Here is a 20,561-nt window from a genome sequence, read left to right on the forward strand (position 1 = left end):
ATGAAGCAGTACTTACTGTGCAGGCTGTTCTGTTGAACCTGTTTGAGTTGTTCGTTTAGACACTGTTTGTCAGGGATCAGCCTGCCGAGCCACTGCTGAGAGTCCTGGGGACGTCACACAAAGCAACAGCAAGTCTTAGGTAAACTGCATCTGTGAATGTTTAAACGTTAAAACGAATTTGGGATCCTTAACGTTAAGAAAAATCCCTAACTGAAAAACAAAATGTTTTTTTTTTTTTACCCTGAGGCATCACTGTGTGTGTGTGTGTGTGTGTGTGTGTGTGTGTGTGTGTGTGTGTGTGTGTGTGTGTGTGTGTGTGTGTGTGTGTGTGTGTGTGTGTGTGTGTGTGTCAGGGTTTCCATTAGGAAAATGTGGGGCCGGACATTTGATTGGCAGCATTTTAATTTAACGGACATTTGGGAAATTTACCAGAACCATATGCATTGGGTGTGTAACATTATTAGGGCAACTGCCTACGGTGCTCAATATGACAGAAATCACATTTAGATTATGGTAATTCATATTAACAGAACATGCAACGGCGTGCATCATTTTTCCAGACAAAGTCCAACGCGAACTTAGAATAACTGCCACATTTACTTTTCCTGAGCCAACAAGACGAGAAACAAACAGCAAATCACTAGCCTTGGCAAATCCAATATCCCCCATAGTAGAAAAGTTTACCTCTTCTATTGGTCAGCTTGTCGTTCTGTGTGAGAAAGAAAATGCCTATTCCAAAACAGACTCTGGGACAGTTGTGGGGACGATAGATCCCAAATTCATACCATCAGTAGGCCTAGCTACATATACAGTGCTTTCAGAAAGTATTCAAACCCCTTGACCTTTCAACATGTTACGTTACAGCCGTATTCTAAAATTGATTTGAAAAGTTTCCATTTTTGCCACTTTATTACATATAAAGAAATATATAAATACCACATTTACATAAGTATTCAGATCCTTCACTCAGTACTTTGTTGAAGCACCTTTGGTTGCGATTACAGCATTGAGTCATCTTGGGTATGACGCTACAAGCTTGGCACACCTATATTTGGGGAATTTCTCCCATTCTTCTCTGCAGATCCTCTCAAGCTCTGTCAGGTTGGATGGGGAGCGTCGCTGCTATTTTCAGGTCTCTCTAGAGATGTTCGACAGGGTTCAACACCGGGCTCTGGTTGGGCAACTCAAGGACATTCAAAGACTTGTCCCCGAAGCCACTCCTGCATGGTCTTGGCTGTGTGCTTAGGGTCATTCAGAAGGTGAACCTTTGCTCCAGTCTGACATCCTGAGCGCTCTGGAGCAGGTTTTCATCAAGGATCTCTTTGTACTTTGCTCCGTTCATCATTCCCTCTATCCTGGCTAGTCTCCCAGTCCCTGCTGCTGAAAAACATCCCTACAGCATGGTGCTGCCAACACCATGCTTCACCCTATGAATGGTGCCAGGTTTTATCCAAATGTGACGCTTGGCATTCAGGCCAAAGAGTTCCATTTTGGTTTCATAAGGCCAGAGAATCTTGTTTCTCGTGGTCGGAGAGTCTTTAGGTGTCATTTGGGAAACTCCAAGAGGGCTGTCATGTATGTGCCTTTTACTGAAACATGGCTTCCGTTTGGCTGCTCAACCATAAAGGCCTGATTGGTGGAGTGCTGCAGAGATGGTTGTCCTTCTGGAAGCTTCTCCGATCTCCACTGAGTGACCATTGGGTTCTTGGTCACCTCCCTGACCAAGGCCCTTCTCCCCTGATTGCTCAGTTTAGCTGGGTGGCCAGCTGTAGGAAGAGTCTTGGTGGTTCCAAACTTATTACATATAAGAATGGAGGCCACTGTGTTCTTGGGGATCTTTTTTGCAACTCTTCCCTAGATTTGTACCTCGACACAATCCTGTCTCGGAGATCTACGGACAATTCCTTCGACCTCATGGCTTGGTTTTTGCTCTGACATTCATTGTCAACTGTTGGACCTTATAGAGATAGGTGCATGTCTTTCCAAATCATGTCCAAATCAACTGAATTTACCACAGGTGGACTCCACTCAAGTTGTAGAAAAATCAAGGATGATAAATTGAAACAGGATGCACCTGAGCTCAATTTTGAGTCTCATGGGAAAGGGTCTGAATACTTACGTAAATGATAGATTTAAAATAAATAAATGTGCTTTTCTAAAAATCTATTTTCGCCTTGTCATTATGGGGTATTGTGTGGAGATTGCTGAGGAGTAAAAAAAATTTAAATCGATTTTAGAATAAGGCTGTAACGTAACAAAATCTGGAAAAAGTCGAGGGGACTGAATACTTTCCAAAAGTTTGGACACACCTACTGAAGGGTTTTTCTGTTAAAAAACAACAACGATTTTCTACATTGTAGAATAATAGTGAAGATATCAAAACTATGAAATAACACACATGGATTCATGTAGTAACCAACAAAAAAAAGTTTAACAAATCAAAATATATTTTAGATTCTCCAAAGCCTTTGCCTTTATGACAGCTTTGCACACTTATTGGGACATTGAAGCATTTTTTTCTATTGGCTCTATAATAATATACGGTGTCCAGCCAATAATCTGAAACGCAACCAAAACAAACAGATAATGCATACAACAAATTTGTTGAGTCACAAGCTTGATGTAGTCATTGCGTGCTATGAATAAGGGACCAAATACTTACATTTTGACTACTTTAATATGCAGTTGAAGTCGGAAGTTTAAATACAGTCGTGGCCAAAAGTTGAGAGAATTACACAAATATTAATTTCCACAAAGTTTGCTGCTCCAGTGTCTTCAGATATTTTTGTCAGATGTTACTATTGAATACTGAAGTATAATTACAAGAATTTCATAAGTGTCAAAGGCTTCTACTGACAATTACATGAAGTTGATGCAAAGAGTCAATATTTGCAGTGTTGACCCTTCTTTTTCAAGACCTCTGCAATCTGCCCTGGCATGCTGTCAATTAACTTCTGGGCCATATCCTGACTGATGGCAGCCCATTATTGCACAATCAATGTTTGGAGTTTGTCAGAATTTGTTGGTTTTTGTTTGTCCACCCGCCTATTGAGGATTGACCTGGCCATGGAGTTTCCTGGCCATGGACCCAAAATATTGATGTTTTGTTCCCTGAGCCACTTAGTTATCACTTTTGCCTTATGGCAAGGTGCTCCATCATGCTGGAAAAGGCATTGTTCGTCACCAAACTGTTCCTGGATGGTTCGGAGGATGTGTTGGTATCATTCTTTATTCATGGCTGTGTTCTTAGGCAAAATTGTGAGTGAGCCCACTCCCTTGGCTGAGATGCAACCCCACACATGAATGGTCTCAGGATGCTTTGCTGTTGGCATGACACAGGACTGATGGTAGCACTCACCTTGTCTTCTCCGGACAAGCTTTTTTCCGGATGCCCCAAACAATCGGAAAGGGGATTCATCAGAGAAAATGACTTTACCCAAATCCTCAGCAGTCCAATCCCTGTACCTTTTGCAGAGTAGGGCTTAAATGCAGTGGAAATGTTTTTGGGGGATTCAGTTCATTTGCATGGCAAATAGGGACTTGCAAATAATCTGATCACTCTTCATAACATTCTGGAGTATATGCAAATTGCCATCATACAAACTGAGGCAGCAGACTTTGTGAAAATTAATATGTGTGTCATTCTCAAAACTTTTGGCCACGACTGTACACCTTAGCCACAACTTTGGAAGTACGCTTGGGGTCATTGTCCATTTGGAAGACCCATTTGCGACCAAGCTTTAAAACTTGACTGATGTCTCGAGATGTTGCTTCAATATATCCACATAATTTTCCTTTCTCATGTAGCTATCTATTTTGTGAAGTGCACCAGTCCCTCCTGCAGCAAAGCACCCCCACAACATGATGCTGCCACCCACGTGCTTCACGGTTGGGATGGTGTTCTTCGGATTGCAAGCCTCCCCCTTTTTCCTCAAAACAGAATGATGGTCATTATGGCCAAACAGTTCTATTTTTGTTCCATCAGACCAGAGGACATTTCTCCAAAAGGTACGATCTTTGTCCCCATGTGCAGTTGCAAACCGTAGTCTGGCTTTTTTATGGAGGTTTTGGAGCAGTGGCTTCTTCCTTGCCGAGTGGCCTTTCAGGTTATGTCGATATAGGACTTGTTTTACTGTGGATATAGATACTTTTGTTCCTGTTTCCTCCAGCATCTTCACAAGGTCCTTTGCTGTTGTTCTGGGATTGATTTGCACTTTTCGCACCAAAGTACGTTCATCTCTAGGAGACAGAACGCGTCTCCTTCCTGAGCGGTATGACGGCTGCGTGGTCCCATGGTGGTTATACTTGCGTACTATTGTTTGTACAGATGAATGTGGTACCTCAGTCGTTTGGAAATTGCTCCCAAGGATGAACCAGACTTGGAGGTCTACAATTTATTTTCTGAGGTCTTGGCTGATTTCTTTTGATGTTTCCATGATGTCAAGCAAAGAGGCACTGCGTTTGAATGTAGGCCTTGAAATACATCCACAGGTACACCTCCAATTTACTCAAATTATGTCAATTAGCCTATCAGAAGCTTCTGAAGCCATGACATTTTTTGGAATGTTCCAAGCTGTTTAAAGGCAGTCAATTTAGTGTATGTAAACTTCTGACCTACTGGAATTGTGATACAGTAAATTATAAGTGAAATAATCTGTCTGTAAACAATTGTTGGAAAAATGACTTGTGTCATGCACAAAGTAGATGTCCTAACTGACTTGTCAAAACTATAGTTTGTTATCAAGAAATGTGTGGAGTGGTTGAAAAACGAGTTTTAATGACTCCAACCTAAGTGTACGCAAACTTCCAACTTCAACTGTACATACAAGTGACCGTGTCCCCAAAATGGGGGAATACGTACAAAAGGTGCTGTAATTTAGAAACGGTTCGCCTGATAAGGGTGAAAATACCCTCAAATTAAAGCTGACAGTCTGCACTTCAACCTCATAGTCATTTTTTTATTTCAAATCCAAGAAACAATGCTTCGCTGTCCCAATAATTATGGAGGGGACTATGTGTTACACATGGTGTGTATGTACCTGCAGCTGCTGTTGGAGGTGGGTGATCTCAGCGATGCGGATCTCGCGGGTCTTGTTGGTGCTCTCGATCTCATGCCGCTGGGCAGACAGGCGGAAGCGGATGTCCTGCAGCTTGCCCTCCAGCTGGCTCTTCTTGTCGTTCTGGGGAGGGAGGGAGAAACTAATTATCATACCTTATTGTCCTTTCTTCAAAATAACAAAGTAAAGATATCCTGGGACTAAAGTTATAATGTTGTGTGTCTGTCTTTACCAGTGCCTCCAGCTCAAACTCCAGGGTCTTCTTGCGGGCTTTGAGCAGGACAATGTTCTCCTGCTCTCGGTTCCTCTGGGTCAGCAGCTCCTGCCGGCGGTTCCTCTCCCACTCCAACTGGCGCTGGCGCTCCAGCTCCCGCTTCGCCGCCTAGCCAGAGGGAATGTTTTACTTTGTACGCAGAAATAGTGCAGAGCCAGCCGTGGTCGAGTGGTAACACTTCCAGATCTATGCACATATTCAAGTTCCTGCCGGTGACCTGGGTTCAATGCCCTTTTCTCTACACTTGTCTCCCCCTCTGTCAATAAAGCAATACAATAAGAAACGAGAGTGAATTTATCTAAAAATACAACATAGTAGTAGAATAGTTAATATACACACACACTGCATTGGTTCCTGTGTTCTTCACTTTCCCCTTACATCTCCTCCTCCCTCTCAACCTCTTTACTCTGCCTCTCCCTCTCTTTATACATCCTCACTGTCCTCCTTAAACCTCTTTTCCTTCTCCATCCTCCTTACCACTCCTTACCACCTCTCCTCACCTCTCTCCTCTCGATCTCCTTGCGTCTCTCCTCCTCGCGCTGCCTCTCCACCTCCCTCTGCTTCTCCAGCTGCTTCTCCAGCTCCTGCTGACGCCGCCTCTCCTGCTCGAGCCGCTCGCGCTCCTTCCTCTCCTGCTCCTCGCGCTCCAGCGCTGCCAGACGCTCTTGCTCCTTGCGCTGCAGCTCAAGCAGGGCCTGTCGACGCTTCTCCAGCTCCAGGTTGCCCCGCTCAAAGTTCTCCCGCTTCCTGTCCTCGAAAGTCACTTTGGGGAGGGAGACAGAGATAGGGGACATATTTTGCCCTGTTGCCTAATTTACAGTGGCATTTCTTGGAAAAATAGGGCCATTTTTATATAGCTGTTTATATTTATAAAGGAGCTTTTTGCTGTGCGTTTAAAGGGATTGGTACATACATTTTTGGACTTTAAAATTGATGATACATAGCCATAGATTCTAGAAGAATATAACAAATGCTTGTGAGCTTAGTTCAACTGCACCCGAAACCAAAATAGGAGCTTGTTTTGCTCCACTGTTCGTTAATAATGTAACTGTAAACAAACACTGTATAGCTTCAGATCTATCATTTCGATCCCACGGATGGTTAGTCATTGCATCCATAGCTCTGTCTATGAATTTAAGAGTGGTTACGTTTCTCCAGCTTCTGTTTCTCGCTCTCCTGCTCCTCTTCGGCCTCCTCTTGGACCCGCTGGTCAGTGGAGTGCAGGCTGGTGACAGACACCCCACTACCACTACGCACCCTCCTGGAGACAGACAACATCAGACCAGTCAGTCAGAGCAGCTCACTGACTTACAGCACCTCATATGGAGCATGGATGGGCAGGACCAGGGGTTTTTCCTGACCGTGTGACTTGACCAGGAAAAACTCCTAATGGGATCAATATAGACTGATGGACTGATAGTTAAAACTATGACCCAGATATAAAAATAGGACTCTTGTCAGGTCACGGAAAAACCCCTGGCCAAGGTGTGGGGCAATAACATCAATAATGACAAAACTGCCTAAGGTAAGTGCTGGTATCAATGCATACTCTGCAGACAGAGGTAGAGCTAAGGGGCATTGCCAGGCACAGAGGGAGCAGTGGATTGTACCTAAAGGTGGGGGGGATGAAGTCTGGGGGCAGGATAGGGGGCAGGGGCAGGCCGGACATGGCCATGTCAATCAGGTGCATGGCCAGGATGAACTCCTCGGCTGTCAGCTTGCCGTCCTGGTCGATGTCCGACAGGTTCCTAGAGAAACAGGGAGAGGGGGAGAGAGAAAGACGTGGCGTGTTACCGCCAGCCATGCACTTCCTGTCCTGTGACTAGCAGAGTCGAGGAATGTGAAACAAGTGTTGTTTAGGAGCACCCTGACAACTGATCCGAAACCAGTTTTGCGTTTCATCCTCCTAAACACCAACTGATACGATTAGTTTTGCCATCTGATGGTTAAGCTGATCCTAGATCTGTGCCTAAAGGTAACTTCTACCCAGAGTCAGCAGAGAGAAGCAATAGTCAGAGGACAGAGAGGAATTAGTGGCCAAGTATCCTAAGTATTGGCTCCACTCCCATCTCTTACCATATGGACGCCAGCGAGGTCTGGGGCAAGCTGGACTGCATCAGGATGGTTCTTGCTTGGGGTCCTGAAAGACAAGGATAAAAACATGAGCTCCGAGAAACCGCTGAAGTGGATTGGATAAACCGCAATGAGTATTGTTGACAGACAAGGTCTTACCGGTGAGGTGGCCGCTCATCATCTTGTCGTGGCTGTTGAAGAGCTGCCGGTACTTTAGCCGGGACGAGCTGGGAACAGCCCAGTCAATAGGGGGCTGGGGGGGCACAGGGGAGCTAAAATGGAGAGCGGGGAGTCTTCTCTTATTAAAAGCGTCTTTTGTATGTTTTTATTTATTTATTTTATTTTACCTTTATTTAACCAGGTAGGCAAGTTGAGAACAAGTTCTCATTTACAATTGCGACCTGGCCAAGATAAAGCAAAGCAGTTCGACAGATAAAACGACACAGAGTTACACATGGAGTAAAAACAAACATACAGTCAATAATGCAGTATAAACAAGTCTATATACAATGTGAGCAAATGAGGTGAGAAGGGAGGTAAAGGCAAAAAAGGCCATGATGGCAAAGTAAATACAATATAGCAAGTAAAATACTGGAATGGTAGTTTTGCAATGGAAGAATGTGCAAAGTAGAAATAAAAAAATAATGGGGTGCAAAGGAGCAAAATAAATAAATAAATTCAAATTAAATACAGTTGGGAAAGAGGTAGTTGTTTGGGCTAAATTATAGGTGGGCTATGTACAGGTGCAGTAATCTGTGAGCTGCTCTGACAGTTGGTGCTTAAAGCTAGTGAGGGAGATAAGTGTTTCCAGTTTCAGAGATTTTTGTAGTTCGTTCCAGTCATTGGCAGCAGAGAACTGGAAGGAGAGGCGGCCAAAGAAAGAATTGGTTTTGGGGGTGACTAGAGAGATATACCTGCTGGAGCGTGTGCTACAGGTGGGAGATGCTATGGTGACCAGCGAGCTGAGATAAGGGGGGACTTTACCTAGCAGGGTCTTGTAGATGACATGGAGCCAGTGGGTTTGGCGACGAGTATGAAGCGAGGGCCAGCCAACGAGAGCGTACAGGTCGCAATGGTGGGTAGTATATGGGGCTTTGGTGATAAAACGGATTGCACTGTGATAGACTGCATCCAATTTGTTGAGTAGGGTATTGGAGGCTATTTTGTAAATGACATCGCCAAAGTCGAGGATTGGTAGGATGGTCAGTTTTACAAGGGTATGTTTGGCAGCATGAGTGAAGGATGCTTTGTTGCGAAATAGGAAGCCAATTCTAGATTTAACTTTGGATTGGAGATGTTTGATATGGGTCTGGAAGGAGAGTTTACAGTCTAACCAGACACCTAAGTATTTGTAGTTGTCCACGTATTCTAAGTCAGAGCCGTCCAGAGTAGTGATGTTGGACAGGCGGGTAGGTGCAGGTAGCGATCGGTTGAAGAGCATGCATTTAGTTTTACTTGTATTTAAGAGCAATTGGAGGCCACGGAAGGAGAGTTGTATGGCATTGAAGCTTGCCTGGAGGGTTGTTAACACAGTGTCCAAAGAAGGGCCGGAAGTATACAGAATGGTGTCGTCTGCGTAGAGGTGGATCAGGGACTCACCAGCAGCAAGAGCGACCTCATTGATGTATACAGAGAAGAGAGTCGGTCCAAGAATTGAACCCTGTGGCACCCCCATAGAGACTGCCAGAGGTCCGGACAGCAGACCCTCCGATTTGACACACTGAACTCTATCAGAGAAGTAGTTGGTGAACCAGGCGAGGCAATCATTTGAGAAACCAAGGCTGTCGAGTCTGCCGATGAGGATATGGTGATTGACAGAGTCGAAAGCCTTGGCCAGATCAATGAATACGGCTGCACAGTAATGTTTCTTATCGATGGCGGTTAAGATATCGTTTAGGACCTTGAGCGTGGCTGAGGTGCACCCATGACCAGCTCTGAAACCGGATTGCATAGCAGAGAAGGTATGGTGAGATTCGAAATGGTCGGTAATCTGTTTGTTGACTTGGCTTTCGAAGACCTTAGAAAGGCACGGTAGGATAGATATAGGTCTGTAGCAGTTTGGGTCAAGAGTGTCCCCCCCTTTGAAGAGGGGGATGACCGCAGCTGCTTTCCAATCTTTTGGAATCTCAGACGACACGAAAGAGAGGTTGAACAGGCTAGTAATAGGGGTGGCAACAATTTCGGCAGATAATTTTAGAAAGAAAGGGTCCAGATTGTCTAGCCCGGCTGATTTGTAGGGGTCCAGATTTTGCAGCTCTTTCAGAACATCAGCTGAATGGATTTGGGAGAAGGAGAAATGGGGAAGGCTTGGGCGAGTTGCTGTTGGGGGTGCAGTGCTGTTGTCCGGGGTAGGAGTAGCCAGGTGGAAAGCATGGCCAGCCGTAGAAAAATGCTTATTGAAATTCTCAATTATGGTGGATTTATCAGTGGTGACAGTGTTTCCTATCTTCAGTGCAGTGGGCAGCTGGGAGGAGGTGTTCTTATTCTCCATGGACTTTACAGTGTCCCAGAACTTTTTTGAGTTAGTGTTGCAGGAAGCAAATTTCTGCTTGAAAAAGCTAGCCTTGGCTTTTCTAACTGCCTGTGTATAATGATTTCTAGCTTCCCTGAACAGCTGCATATCACGGGGGCTGTTCGATGCTAATGCAGAACGCCATAGGATGTTTTTGTGTTGGTTAAGGGCAGTCAGGTCTGGGGAGAACCAAGGGCTATATCTGTTCCTGGTTCTAAATTTCTTAAATGGGGCATGTTTATTTAAGATGGTTAGGAAGGCATTTTTAAAAAATATCCAGGCATCCTCTACTGACGGGATGAGATCAATATCCTTCCAGGATACCCCGGCCAGGTCGATTAGAAAGGCCTGCTCGCAGAAGTGTTTCAGGGAGCGTTTTACAGTGATGAGTGGAGGTCGTTTGACCGCTGACCCATTACGGATGCAGGCAATGAGGCAGTGATCGCTGAGATCTTGGTTGAAGACAGCAGAGGTGTATTTAGAGGGGAAGTTGGTTAGGATGATATCTATGAGGGTGCCCGTGTTTAAGGTTTTGGGGAGGTACCTGGTAGGTTCATTGATTATTTGTGTGAGATTGAGGGCATCAAGTTTAGATTGTAGGATGGCTGGGGTGTTAAGCATGTTCCAGTTTAGGTCGCCTAGCAGCACGAACTCTGAAGATAGATGGGGGGCAATCAGTTCACATATGGTGTCCAGAGCACAGCTGGGGGCAGAGGGTGGTCTATAGCAGGCGGCAACGGTGAGAGACTTGTTTTTAGAGAGGTGGATTTTTAAAAGTAGAAGTTCAAATTGTTTGGGTACAGACCTGGATAGTAGGACAGAACTCTGCAGGCTATCTTTGCAGTAGATTGCAACACCGCCCCCTTTGGCAGTTCTATCTTGTCTGAAAATGTTGTAGTTTGGAATTAAAATGTCTGAGTTTTTGGTGGTCTTCCTAAGCCAGGATTCAGACACAGCTAGAACATCCGGGTTGGCAGAGTGTGCTAAAGCAGTGAATAGAACAAACTTAGGGAGGAGGCTTCTAATGTTAACATGCATGAAACCAAGGCTATTACGGTTACAGAAGTCGTCAAAAGAGAGCGCCTGGGGAATAGGAGTGGAGCTAGGCACTGCAGGGCCTGGATTCACCTCTACATCGCCAGAGGAACATAGGAGGAGTAGAATAAGGGTACGGCTAAAAGCTATGAGAATTGGTCGTCTAGAACGTCTGGAACATAGAGTAAAAGGAGGTTTCTGGGGGCGATAAAATAGCATCAAGGTATAATGTACAGACAAATGTATGGTAGGATGTGAATACAGTGGAGGTAAACCTAGGTATTGAGTGATGAAGAGAGAGATATTGTCTCTAGAAACATCGTTGAAACCAGGAGATGTCATTGCATGTGTGGGTGGTGGAACTAATAGGTTGGATAAGGTATAGTGAGCAGGACTAGAGGCTCTACAGTGAAATAAGCCAATAAACACTATTTCTTTGTATCTATTCTTTGTTTTTTTATAGTACCGTTGTGTTACATGTTGTGTGTTTTTGCTGTGCTGTCTATGCATGAGCCAGTTGGAAAATGCCTTGAAGACACAGACAAATTTCAATTTGAACCCTTTACACTCGTACCCATATACGGGTTGAAAATGGCAGATTTGGACCTAAATTGGAACGCAGTGGCTGTATAGTAACATGCTATAAATAACATCAGAGCTCAGGCTCTTACGCCTCACTGCGCTGTATGGGTTTTGACTGACAGACGTTCTGAACTTGAGCCCCACATCCCTCCCACTAATTGGGCAACTTTTGCAAATGTTTTGTTGTCAAGAGTCAGGGAAATGCTGTAAATGAAGAAGACTTGATGGATTTAGAAAGATGAGAGGTCGAGGATAAGAAATACAGCTTTGATGTCATACAAGCAAGCCAAACACCCGCGAGTCCAAATGTGCACTTTACATTTCATCATAAAACTCATGTTATATACAGTGTCAACGTTTATGATCACTATGTTTGATGCACAGTTACAAGACGACATGGCATCATACCCTCGGTTGTTCTGAACAGAATGTCTATTGTGGAGAAAAAAATTGCAGTGGAACACACACCTGAATATCCCCATGACTCTTATGTGCACCAAAATTACACAATCTGTTTCTCTGAATTGCCTTATAAAATACGATCGTACAGTGTTAGGCTTTCACATCTTAGTTAGTCATGTTGGCAAGAGAACAAGCTTTCTCCCTCCTGACCCAGATTGCAATTTATAAATGGTTTGTTTTTGGATTGCTTAAAACAACTAATTGTTTGAGTGTAAGGACGCGGGGCTGTTCCAAACAAGTGTGCTTGCTCTAGTTCCTCAACGGCACAGCTAGGAGAGATTTTAAAAAAGCACCTTATAGCTGAAGACTCTTCTTTGAGTCATAAAAGTGCGTTGAAATAACTTAGGAAATGTGCACAATTTAGAGAGGTGTGTGTGTGGCCACTGGGAGATACCAGTTAGTCTTCTCACTCAAACCCTTCAAAATGTTTTGTCTTATGTTGCACCTACCCCCACATTTAACAAGAAAATTCTTATCATGTTACTTGAATGTATCCAGAGTATTTTCACATTTAGTTATCAACAAATGCAGTGAAAAGTACAGAATGTAAAATGCACATATAATCGACAGTGTAATGTTTGGACTGAGTCTCGTGTGTGTGTTCTCAACTTTGGTCTAATGATTTACCCATAATCTCCAAACGGTTCCCTTTCAATTGCACATGATTTTCACATTTCAACGTAACCCTATAGGCAAACTTCCACAAGTGTAAAGGGTTAACATCTGAAAAATGTGCAATAAACTTTGAAACTTGAACATTAAGTTATTTTTAAGTCATGTTAGAGAAAGCAAAGCAGTCTGGAAGGAATAATTGCTCTTCTCCAACTGACGACACGGGACGTGGCCTGTGCATCTCTCGTTTTAACAGAGAGAAAGTCGCTAAGTGATGCGATGGCTTTTTAATGAGCTAGCCGGTTGTGTGTTAAAAATATATATTTTTTAAAGACTCAAGTGTCTTGATAAAATTAGATGCAGCAGTCTAAGCACAAACACAGCCACATTTGTCCCTTTGAGTTTGAGCCCAGTGAGCAGGGGCCATTCTTCCAAGTGGGTGACATGTGACTCACCTAGAAGTCTCAAAAGACTGGCCCTGCATCTTGGCACCCGGGCGGTTGAAAGAAGAGCTTTTGTTGAGTGTCGTGGCTGAGAGACAGAGATGGAGAGAAAGAGACAGAGTGAGATAAAAAAAATACATATACATATATATATATACACACACACACACACAAACATACACACATACACATACACACACACACACACACACACACACACACACAAACATACACACATACACACATACACATACACATACACATACACATACACACACACACACACACATACACATACACATACACATACACATACACATACACATACACATACACATACACATACACATACACATACACACACACACATACACATACACATACACATACACATACACACACACACACACACACACACATATATATATATATAAAAAAAGGGGAATCACAAAAAAAAAGAGAGGAATTTGTTAGTGAGGTAAGGATTATATCAACAAAGTGAGATGCTCCGAAACGTTGCCAGAGGGCTTCACTGTCATTCACTAGAACTCCACTTTGTATATTCAGTGGCGTGTCTAACGACAATTCTGATTGGGCCCTACCTTGGTGGGAGAAGCCCGTCATTGGCGCGCCGTTGGCCATAGGGGGTACGGACGGGGGCACCGACGACACCAGAGGGGGGGACATGCCCACCCCTGGCATAGGGGGCATGGGTAATGGAGGGACTGCTGGGAGGCCTGGCATTACCCCTAAACCATGCATTCCTGCAGGGTAGAATGAAGTAAGGTATGTCAGACAAACATAAGACAATAGACCATCATTCATTTTCTATTGACAAGCCTATTATTTTTAACAGTGTTAATTATTATTATTTTCCCCACTCATTCAAAGCCGAGGAGTCTACAAGCGCTGAGTTCTGACTGATTCACTTGAAAATTAACAACAGTCTGGTCATAAACAGGCAGCGCACAGCAATATGCCCAGGTTGTCAGGGGGAGCAACAGCATATTGACACAGAGCGTTGCTTGTTCAAATACCAGAAACGGCACATTATGGTTGTGCTTTGAGATAACAGGTAGTCGGGTAAAGGTTTTAAGTTGCCCCAGTGAAACATTTAGTTATGTACATAGATGGGGCAGATGATATGGCAGAGTTGGCTTCGAGCACTCTAAAGTCCATTTAGTTAATGGTGGCCATGGGGACTGTATCATGGGTGTATCTCATAGCCTAGTGGCACAATCTCCTAGTCTCTTGTACATCACCTGCACTGATCTGAAAGAACAAGTGGACAGGTTAAAGCAAATATGTACTTTTTTTGTTGTTGCATCCACCACACTGCTTTTACCTATCCTGCTGTGCAGATCAGTGCAGATGGAGGAAAGGAAGCCCCTTTAGACTATTGAGACGCACCCTGCCCCTGTCTAGTCCCTTACCGAAGGGTGCGGTGGGTGGCGGGGGCAGGGTGAGGGGCGGCTGCTTCATGGAGGGGGGCAGAGAGGGGGGCAGGGAGTGACCCTGCAGCTTGAGCTTGATCAGCTTCATGGCGATGGAGAACTCGTGCATGTCCATCTTCCCATCATTGTTCATATCGGCCTGGGCCCTGAGAGAGGGAGAGAGAGCAAGAAAGTAAAGATACGATTACATTATGCTGATTATTCTCATTGTTGTTGTGAATCTCTGCTTTACCAATATGTCCGTGTAGATGGCATGCCAATAGAGCAATTGAAGAGAGAGAGAGAGGGATGAGAGAACAAGGGGGAGAGAGAGATAAAGGAGATGGAGAGAGAAAGAAAGAGTCCTGTGGAGTGAAGTGGAAGGAGAGGGAGGAGATTGACAAAAACAAGAGAAAGGCAAAGAGAGAGAGACAACAGTGGTTGACATTAACAGTGGATTGAGTTGAGAATGGGAGAGATGGAGTGAGAGGAGACACTCACCATATCTGTGCCAGGATGGGAGGGGGCAGGCCTGACTGCAGGAAGAAATTCCTGGCCTGGTCACCTACGAACGGTGAGAAGGGAAAATAATATCATAATAGTGTTGAGTCCGTTGTACACCATTATGGATACATCTATTCAAACACACAGAGAAAGAGGCCAGTTGGTTCCTCTTTCAAGAGGAATCAAATGCAAATTATTTCAATTTGAACACAATCATACATTTTGAGAAGTATGAAATGACAGCGGCTTGCGAAATACTTTTTGCTGAAGTAGCCGAGCGAAACAAGCACTTGCACTTCTCTAAAAGGGTGTGTCGAGGTTGTGCAAGGTTATGTTGAAATTCGAAACACCAAGGCAATGATATCAGATGATCATATGAGTGAGTGTGAGTGACTGAAATGTCCTTTCTGATAGTGAGATGAGTGGAGAATGAAGTTGCTTGCTACTGTGTGGGCTGTAGGGAATGAAACACTTCAAAGGCCCGCCCTAGCCTCAGTCCACCAAGCTTCATTACCCCTTCACCTTTGACCTGGTACTGTGTGTGTGTGTGTGTGTGTATATAATATAAGAGAAAGTCCTGATGAAGTGATCTTCTGCTATTTTCAAGTAACTTCTGCCTGACATGATGCTGTACTGCAAAGACTGTCCTCCACCACTCTTTCCCTTTGTTTGTCCATCCCTTCCCCTGCTGTGAGTGAAGCTGACCTGTGATGTAGCCAGCTGGTGAGGGGGCCAGGCTGACAAACTGCTGGTCATGTTTGGCTCGCTCGTCCAGAGAGATCACCCAGGCGTCCAGGCCCCCTGAGAGAGAAAGATCAGTTGAAGCTCTCGCCTGGCCTGTGTGAGTGTGTATGGGGGGGGGCTCAGTTAAGTCTCAGTAGAGTCATGGAACACAGCATTAAGGTGAGTCAGGGGAGGGGGGGAGAGAGAGAGTAAATTAAGTGGTGGTTGGTGATCTGAGGTTTACACCATACACCATGGCTGCATCCTAAATGCTACCCCATTTTCTATATAGTGCACAACGTAGGGCAGGGGTATATGACTCTTACCCTACGAGGTACGGAGCCTGCTGGTTTTCTGTTCTATCTGATAATTAATTGAATCCACCTGGTGTCTCAGTCTAAATCAGTCCCTGATTAAAGGGGACCCGTGCTAAAATGCAGTGGAAGTGGCTTTGCAGTTCAGAGTTGATTTTGAGGAATGTGGCATTAGGGATGCACCCCACGCAGTCCAGCAGGCAGGCTTCCACCTCTTGGGAGTAATAACTTGATAGTGACCCTTCCTTTGTGCCGAAGTTACAGTACAACTCTCATTAATCCATGTGTAGAGGGAGATCAGGACTCACACACACACCTGCACGTGCATACATTTCTCTCACACATACACGCTTGTGACACAAACAAACACATAGATGCACACACACACACACACACACACACACACACACACACACACACGGCTGTCAATCTGGTTGGGTGGCACTCACCTCCGAAGGGGGTGGGAAACTGAGCCATTGTTCAGTCGGTCAGTCAACTGCAGCCGCAAGCTGCAAACACCTGAAAGCCAAGACAGGAAGGGCCACAACAGTCAGTCTACAGTGTCTATATCCTCACTCTTCTCCTCCAACTCCCAAAAGACAGAAGCTCCCCTCAAAAGGAAATCAAAGCCGTTTCATGTTCTATGCCTTTTTCTATTCCTTTCATCAGGGGGAGGGCAGGCCAGGCAGCAAGTTGTTAACAGACAGGTAAACATTTTGCAATAGAGACTTGTAATAACATGTTTGGTAATAGGTAGACAGGCCTAAATGCATCACTTGACTGTAAAGTACAGTGAGTCGGTCAGTGGTGTTGCACTGGCTGACAAATTATTGTCATGGGTGCATCCCAAAAGGCACCCTATTCCCTTTATAGTGCATTGATACTGGTCAAAGGTAGTGCACTATAAAGGGAATATGGACAAAAGGAACACCTTTGTGAGAACGCTGTTCATTGACTACAGCTCAGCATTCAACGCCATAGAAGCACTCCAAGCTCATCACGAAGCTAAGGACCCTGGGATTAAACACCTCCCTCATCAACTGGACACACGACTCAAACAGCATCATTAAGTTTTCCGACACAGTGGTAGGACAGATCACTGACGACAATTATACAGGGCTGCAGATAGCCTAGCAGTTAAGAGCGTTGTGCCAGTAACCGAAAGGGTGTCGGTTCAAATCCCAGAGCCGACTAGGTGAAAAACCTTCCGATGTGCCCTTGAGCAAGTCACTTAAACCGAATTGCTCCTGTAAGTCGATCTGGCTAAGTGTCTGCTAAATAACTAAAATTAAAAACTAAAATATATCCTATGGGGAGGTGGTAAGAGACATGGAAGTGCGGTGCCAGGACAACAACCTCAACGTAAGCAAAACAAAAGGAACTGTTCGCGGACAACAGAAAACGGAGTGCCGAGCACGCCCTCATTTACATCTCCGGGGCTGTAGTGGAGCAAGTTGAGAGCATTAAGTTCTTCAGTGTCCAGGATGCATCACTGCTTGGTATGGAACTGCTTGGCATCTGGTTGTAAGGCACTACAAAGGGTAGTGCATATGGCCCAGTACATCACTGGGGCCGAGCTCCCTGCCATCCGAGACCTCTATACCAGGCGGTGTATCTGCTACCGCACAACAAGTGGTACTGATGTACCAAATCAACTTTTATTCGTCACATGCGCCGAATACAACAGGTGTTGAAATGCTTACTTAGAAGCCCTTAACCAACAATACTGCTCAAGAGAGTTAGGAATATATTTACAAAATAAAATAAAAATATATAACAATAACGAGGCTATATACAGGGGGTCACAGTACCAAGTCAATGTGCAGGGGTACAGGTTAGTTGAGGCCATTTGTAAAGTGACTATGCATTGATAATAGACAGCGAGTAGCAGCAGTGTAAAAACAAAGGTTGGGGGGGGGGGGGGGGGGGGGCAATGTAAATATGCTGGTTGGCCATTTGATTAATTGTTCAGCTGTCTTATGGCTTGGGGTAGAAGCTGTTAAGGAGCCTTTTGCTTCAAGTCTGGAACCAATAGGACCATGAACAGCATCTACCCCCGAGCCATAAGAAGGCTTAATAGCTACCCTGAATATCTGCATTGACTCTTTTGACTCATCACATGCGCTGCTGTTACTGTTTATTATCTATCCTGTTGCCTAGTCACTTTATCCCTATATCTACATATATACCTCGTACCCCTGCACATTGGGTACCAGTACCGAGTCAGTCTATATAGCCAAGTTATCATTACTCGTGTTTTTTATTTATTTTTATGTTTCTATTAAGGGGGACGGAGGGGCCCTCTTCATGTTTCTATAAAGTGGATGAATGACATACAAAGAGGGGAGAAGATGGAGAGGGGACGGAGGAGAGGCCAATGTTATCTCCCAGCTGTGCAAACGTCATGGTGAGAGAGGACAGCCATAGCCGGAGTATCAGTGGGGGAAGGGAGCAGCACCCAAGACATTTTAATCAGAGCCAGACCACCCCTCCCGTACAGCCCTCACAGTGGGAGCCCCAAGCAGGCTGAAACATTTCAACAACACAGAGACACAACACTGTATATTTCTCTCTGTTCACAAAAAAATAAGTAATTTCCTACGACATTCCCATACTACGCATTTTCTGAAAGAAAAAATGAAGCTTGTTCGTGTGCGTTAATTACAGGAGGAGTGACTTTCCGGAGCTGTGAAGGGTTCTGTTTCGTAAGAGCAAAGCCAGGCCAGCAGTGCACTGACGCTGCTGCCAGCTTCTCTCGGTCCTCCAGGCAGAAAGGCTTGAGTCAACACAAAGAGCAGACAGAGCAGAGCAGATTACCATGCTGCTCCACAGCGATTCACCATCCTACACTTCATTCACATCTCCCTGGAGAGGCGCACAAGAGCCTCATCACACACTGAGCTAGCCTTACACTTACTGGCTCACAGACACGCACGCCTCACACATACCAAGCACATGAGGGAGGGGGTGGGCAAGGCTGTTTTGTCCCTCTGACCTAGTTTCTCCCTCTAACTTTTCTAACTCTGATTGTCATTGGTGGTGATGAGTGTTTCCCTGTGACCCAGGGTCTTGAAAAGGACAGTTCAGAGAGAGAGAGAGGCATAGGAAAGGAGGAATCCCAAATGGCACTCTATTCCCTTTATAGTGCACAACTTTTGACCAGGGCCCATAAGGCTATGGTCAAGGTAGTGCACTACATTAGGAATATGGCACTATTTGGGATGCACCCACACAGACAGGGAGGGAAGGTTATCATATCAAATCAAATTTTATTTGTCACATACACATGGTTAGCAGATATTAATGCGAGTGTAGCGAAATGCTTGTGCTTCTAGTTCCGACAATGCAGTAATAACGAACAAGTAATCTAACTAACAATTCCAAAAACTACTGTCTTATACACAGTGTAAGGGGATAAAGAATATGTACATAAGGATATATGAATGAGTGATGGTACAGAGCAGCATAGGCAAGATACAGTAGATGATATCGAGTACAGTATATACATATGAGATGAGTATGTAAACCAAGTGGCATAGTTAAAGTGGCTAGTGATACATGTATTACATAAGGATGCAGTCGATGATATAGAGTACAGTATCTACGTATGCATATGAGATGAATAATGTAGGGTAAGTAACATTATATAAGGTAGCATTGTTTAAAGTGGCTAGTGATATATTTACATCCCTGGTTAGAGAAGGATTCTATGGAATTATCAGTTTGCTTGTTCTTGTTCCAGCCAGACAGGACCGGGGCTCTGATGCCACTGGTCTGAGACTGGAAGGTGGATTTATCTGCATAATCTGATCACTTAGCAAGCTCCTGTTGTGGTGGAACGCCCCTTATAAAACAGACAGGCTAGACGCCTAGGGCTGGGGCTAGTTGACAAGTGCACCGCCGCACATGATGTCATCGCAGAGGTATGCAGTCTGCGGGAGGGCATGGCCCAATGCAGTGTTAGAAGTTGAACTCCTGTGACAGACAGCAAGCAGACACAAAGATGGCAACACAGATGATTGGGAGAATTGTTCTTGGAAACATGCGGCAGTAATCAACTGGCTACGTAGCCTATTCCGCAGAAGACAAGATAGGCTACATAATGCATTTTTGAAGGACATCGCATGGAGTTGGATATTCGCAAAGGCCTACCTGTGATTTGGCTGGAGGAATGGGAGGAATGAATATACATACATAATGATCTACAATTGTCATTGTGCCAGTAAAGGGAAAACACTGCATGAAACCTTCTTCACTCTTTAGTTAACACAGACACACTCTCCCTCCCTTCCTTACACACTCTCTCGGTCTCCCTCTCATAAGCACACACACCATTATCTCGCTCCCACAAACACACATACTGCTCCCAACTTTTAAAACGTTAGGCACCAAACAGAATTTAAGGAGCACCAGAAAGAAAGAGTTTTTATATAGTTTAGGCTTACATTAGGCCTATATGAATCCTACCTTTGAAGCACATCTCAAGAGTAGCAGACCCCTTCTTGCTGTGCCAATCAAGTTAGCATACACCTACTTT

The 20,561-nt window shown here is 44.6% G+C and overlaps 1 protein-coding gene across 7 annotated transcripts in view; it reads right to left on the bottom strand.

The window, feature by feature from the left end:
- Nucleotides 1–20,561, bottom strand: part of LOC109906775 (intersectin-1) — a 72,749-nt gene that overhangs the window by 38,402 nt on the left and 13,786 nt on the right. For all 7 annotated transcript variants that reach the window (XM_031792330.1, XM_031792332.1, XM_031792331.1 and 4 more), the window contains exons 2-15: nt 16,474–16,543; nt 15,693–15,788; nt 14,985–15,048; nt 14,484–14,650; nt 13,653–13,814; nt 13,063–13,138; nt 7,564–7,676; nt 7,408–7,471; nt 6,942–7,079; nt 6,480–6,592; nt 5,832–6,094; nt 5,290–5,439; nt 5,040–5,180; nt 17–104 (exon numbers count right to left, since the gene is read on the bottom strand). In XM_031792330.1, coding sequence (XP_031648190.1) covers nt 17–104; nt 5,040–5,180; nt 5,290–5,439; nt 5,832–6,094; nt 6,480–6,592; nt 6,942–7,079; nt 7,408–7,471; nt 7,564–7,676; nt 13,063–13,138; nt 13,653–13,814; nt 14,484–14,650; nt 14,985–15,048; nt 15,693–15,788; nt 16,474–16,501 — 1,663 coding nt within the window. In that variant the 5' untranslated portion in view covers nt 16,502–16,543. The remainder of the gene's footprint in view (nt 1–16; nt 105–5,039; nt 5,181–5,289; nt 5,440–5,831; nt 6,095–6,479; nt 6,593–6,941; nt 7,080–7,407; nt 7,472–7,563; nt 7,677–13,062; nt 13,139–13,652; nt 13,815–14,483; nt 14,651–14,984; nt 15,049–15,692; nt 15,789–16,473; nt 16,544–20,561) is intronic.

Source organism: Oncorhynchus kisutch, linkage group LG16 (assembly GCF_002021735.2).
Source record: "Oncorhynchus kisutch isolate 150728-3 linkage group LG16, Okis_V2, whole genome shotgun sequence".
Lineage (NCBI taxonomy): Eukaryota > Metazoa > Chordata > Actinopteri > Salmoniformes > Salmonidae > Oncorhynchus > Oncorhynchus kisutch.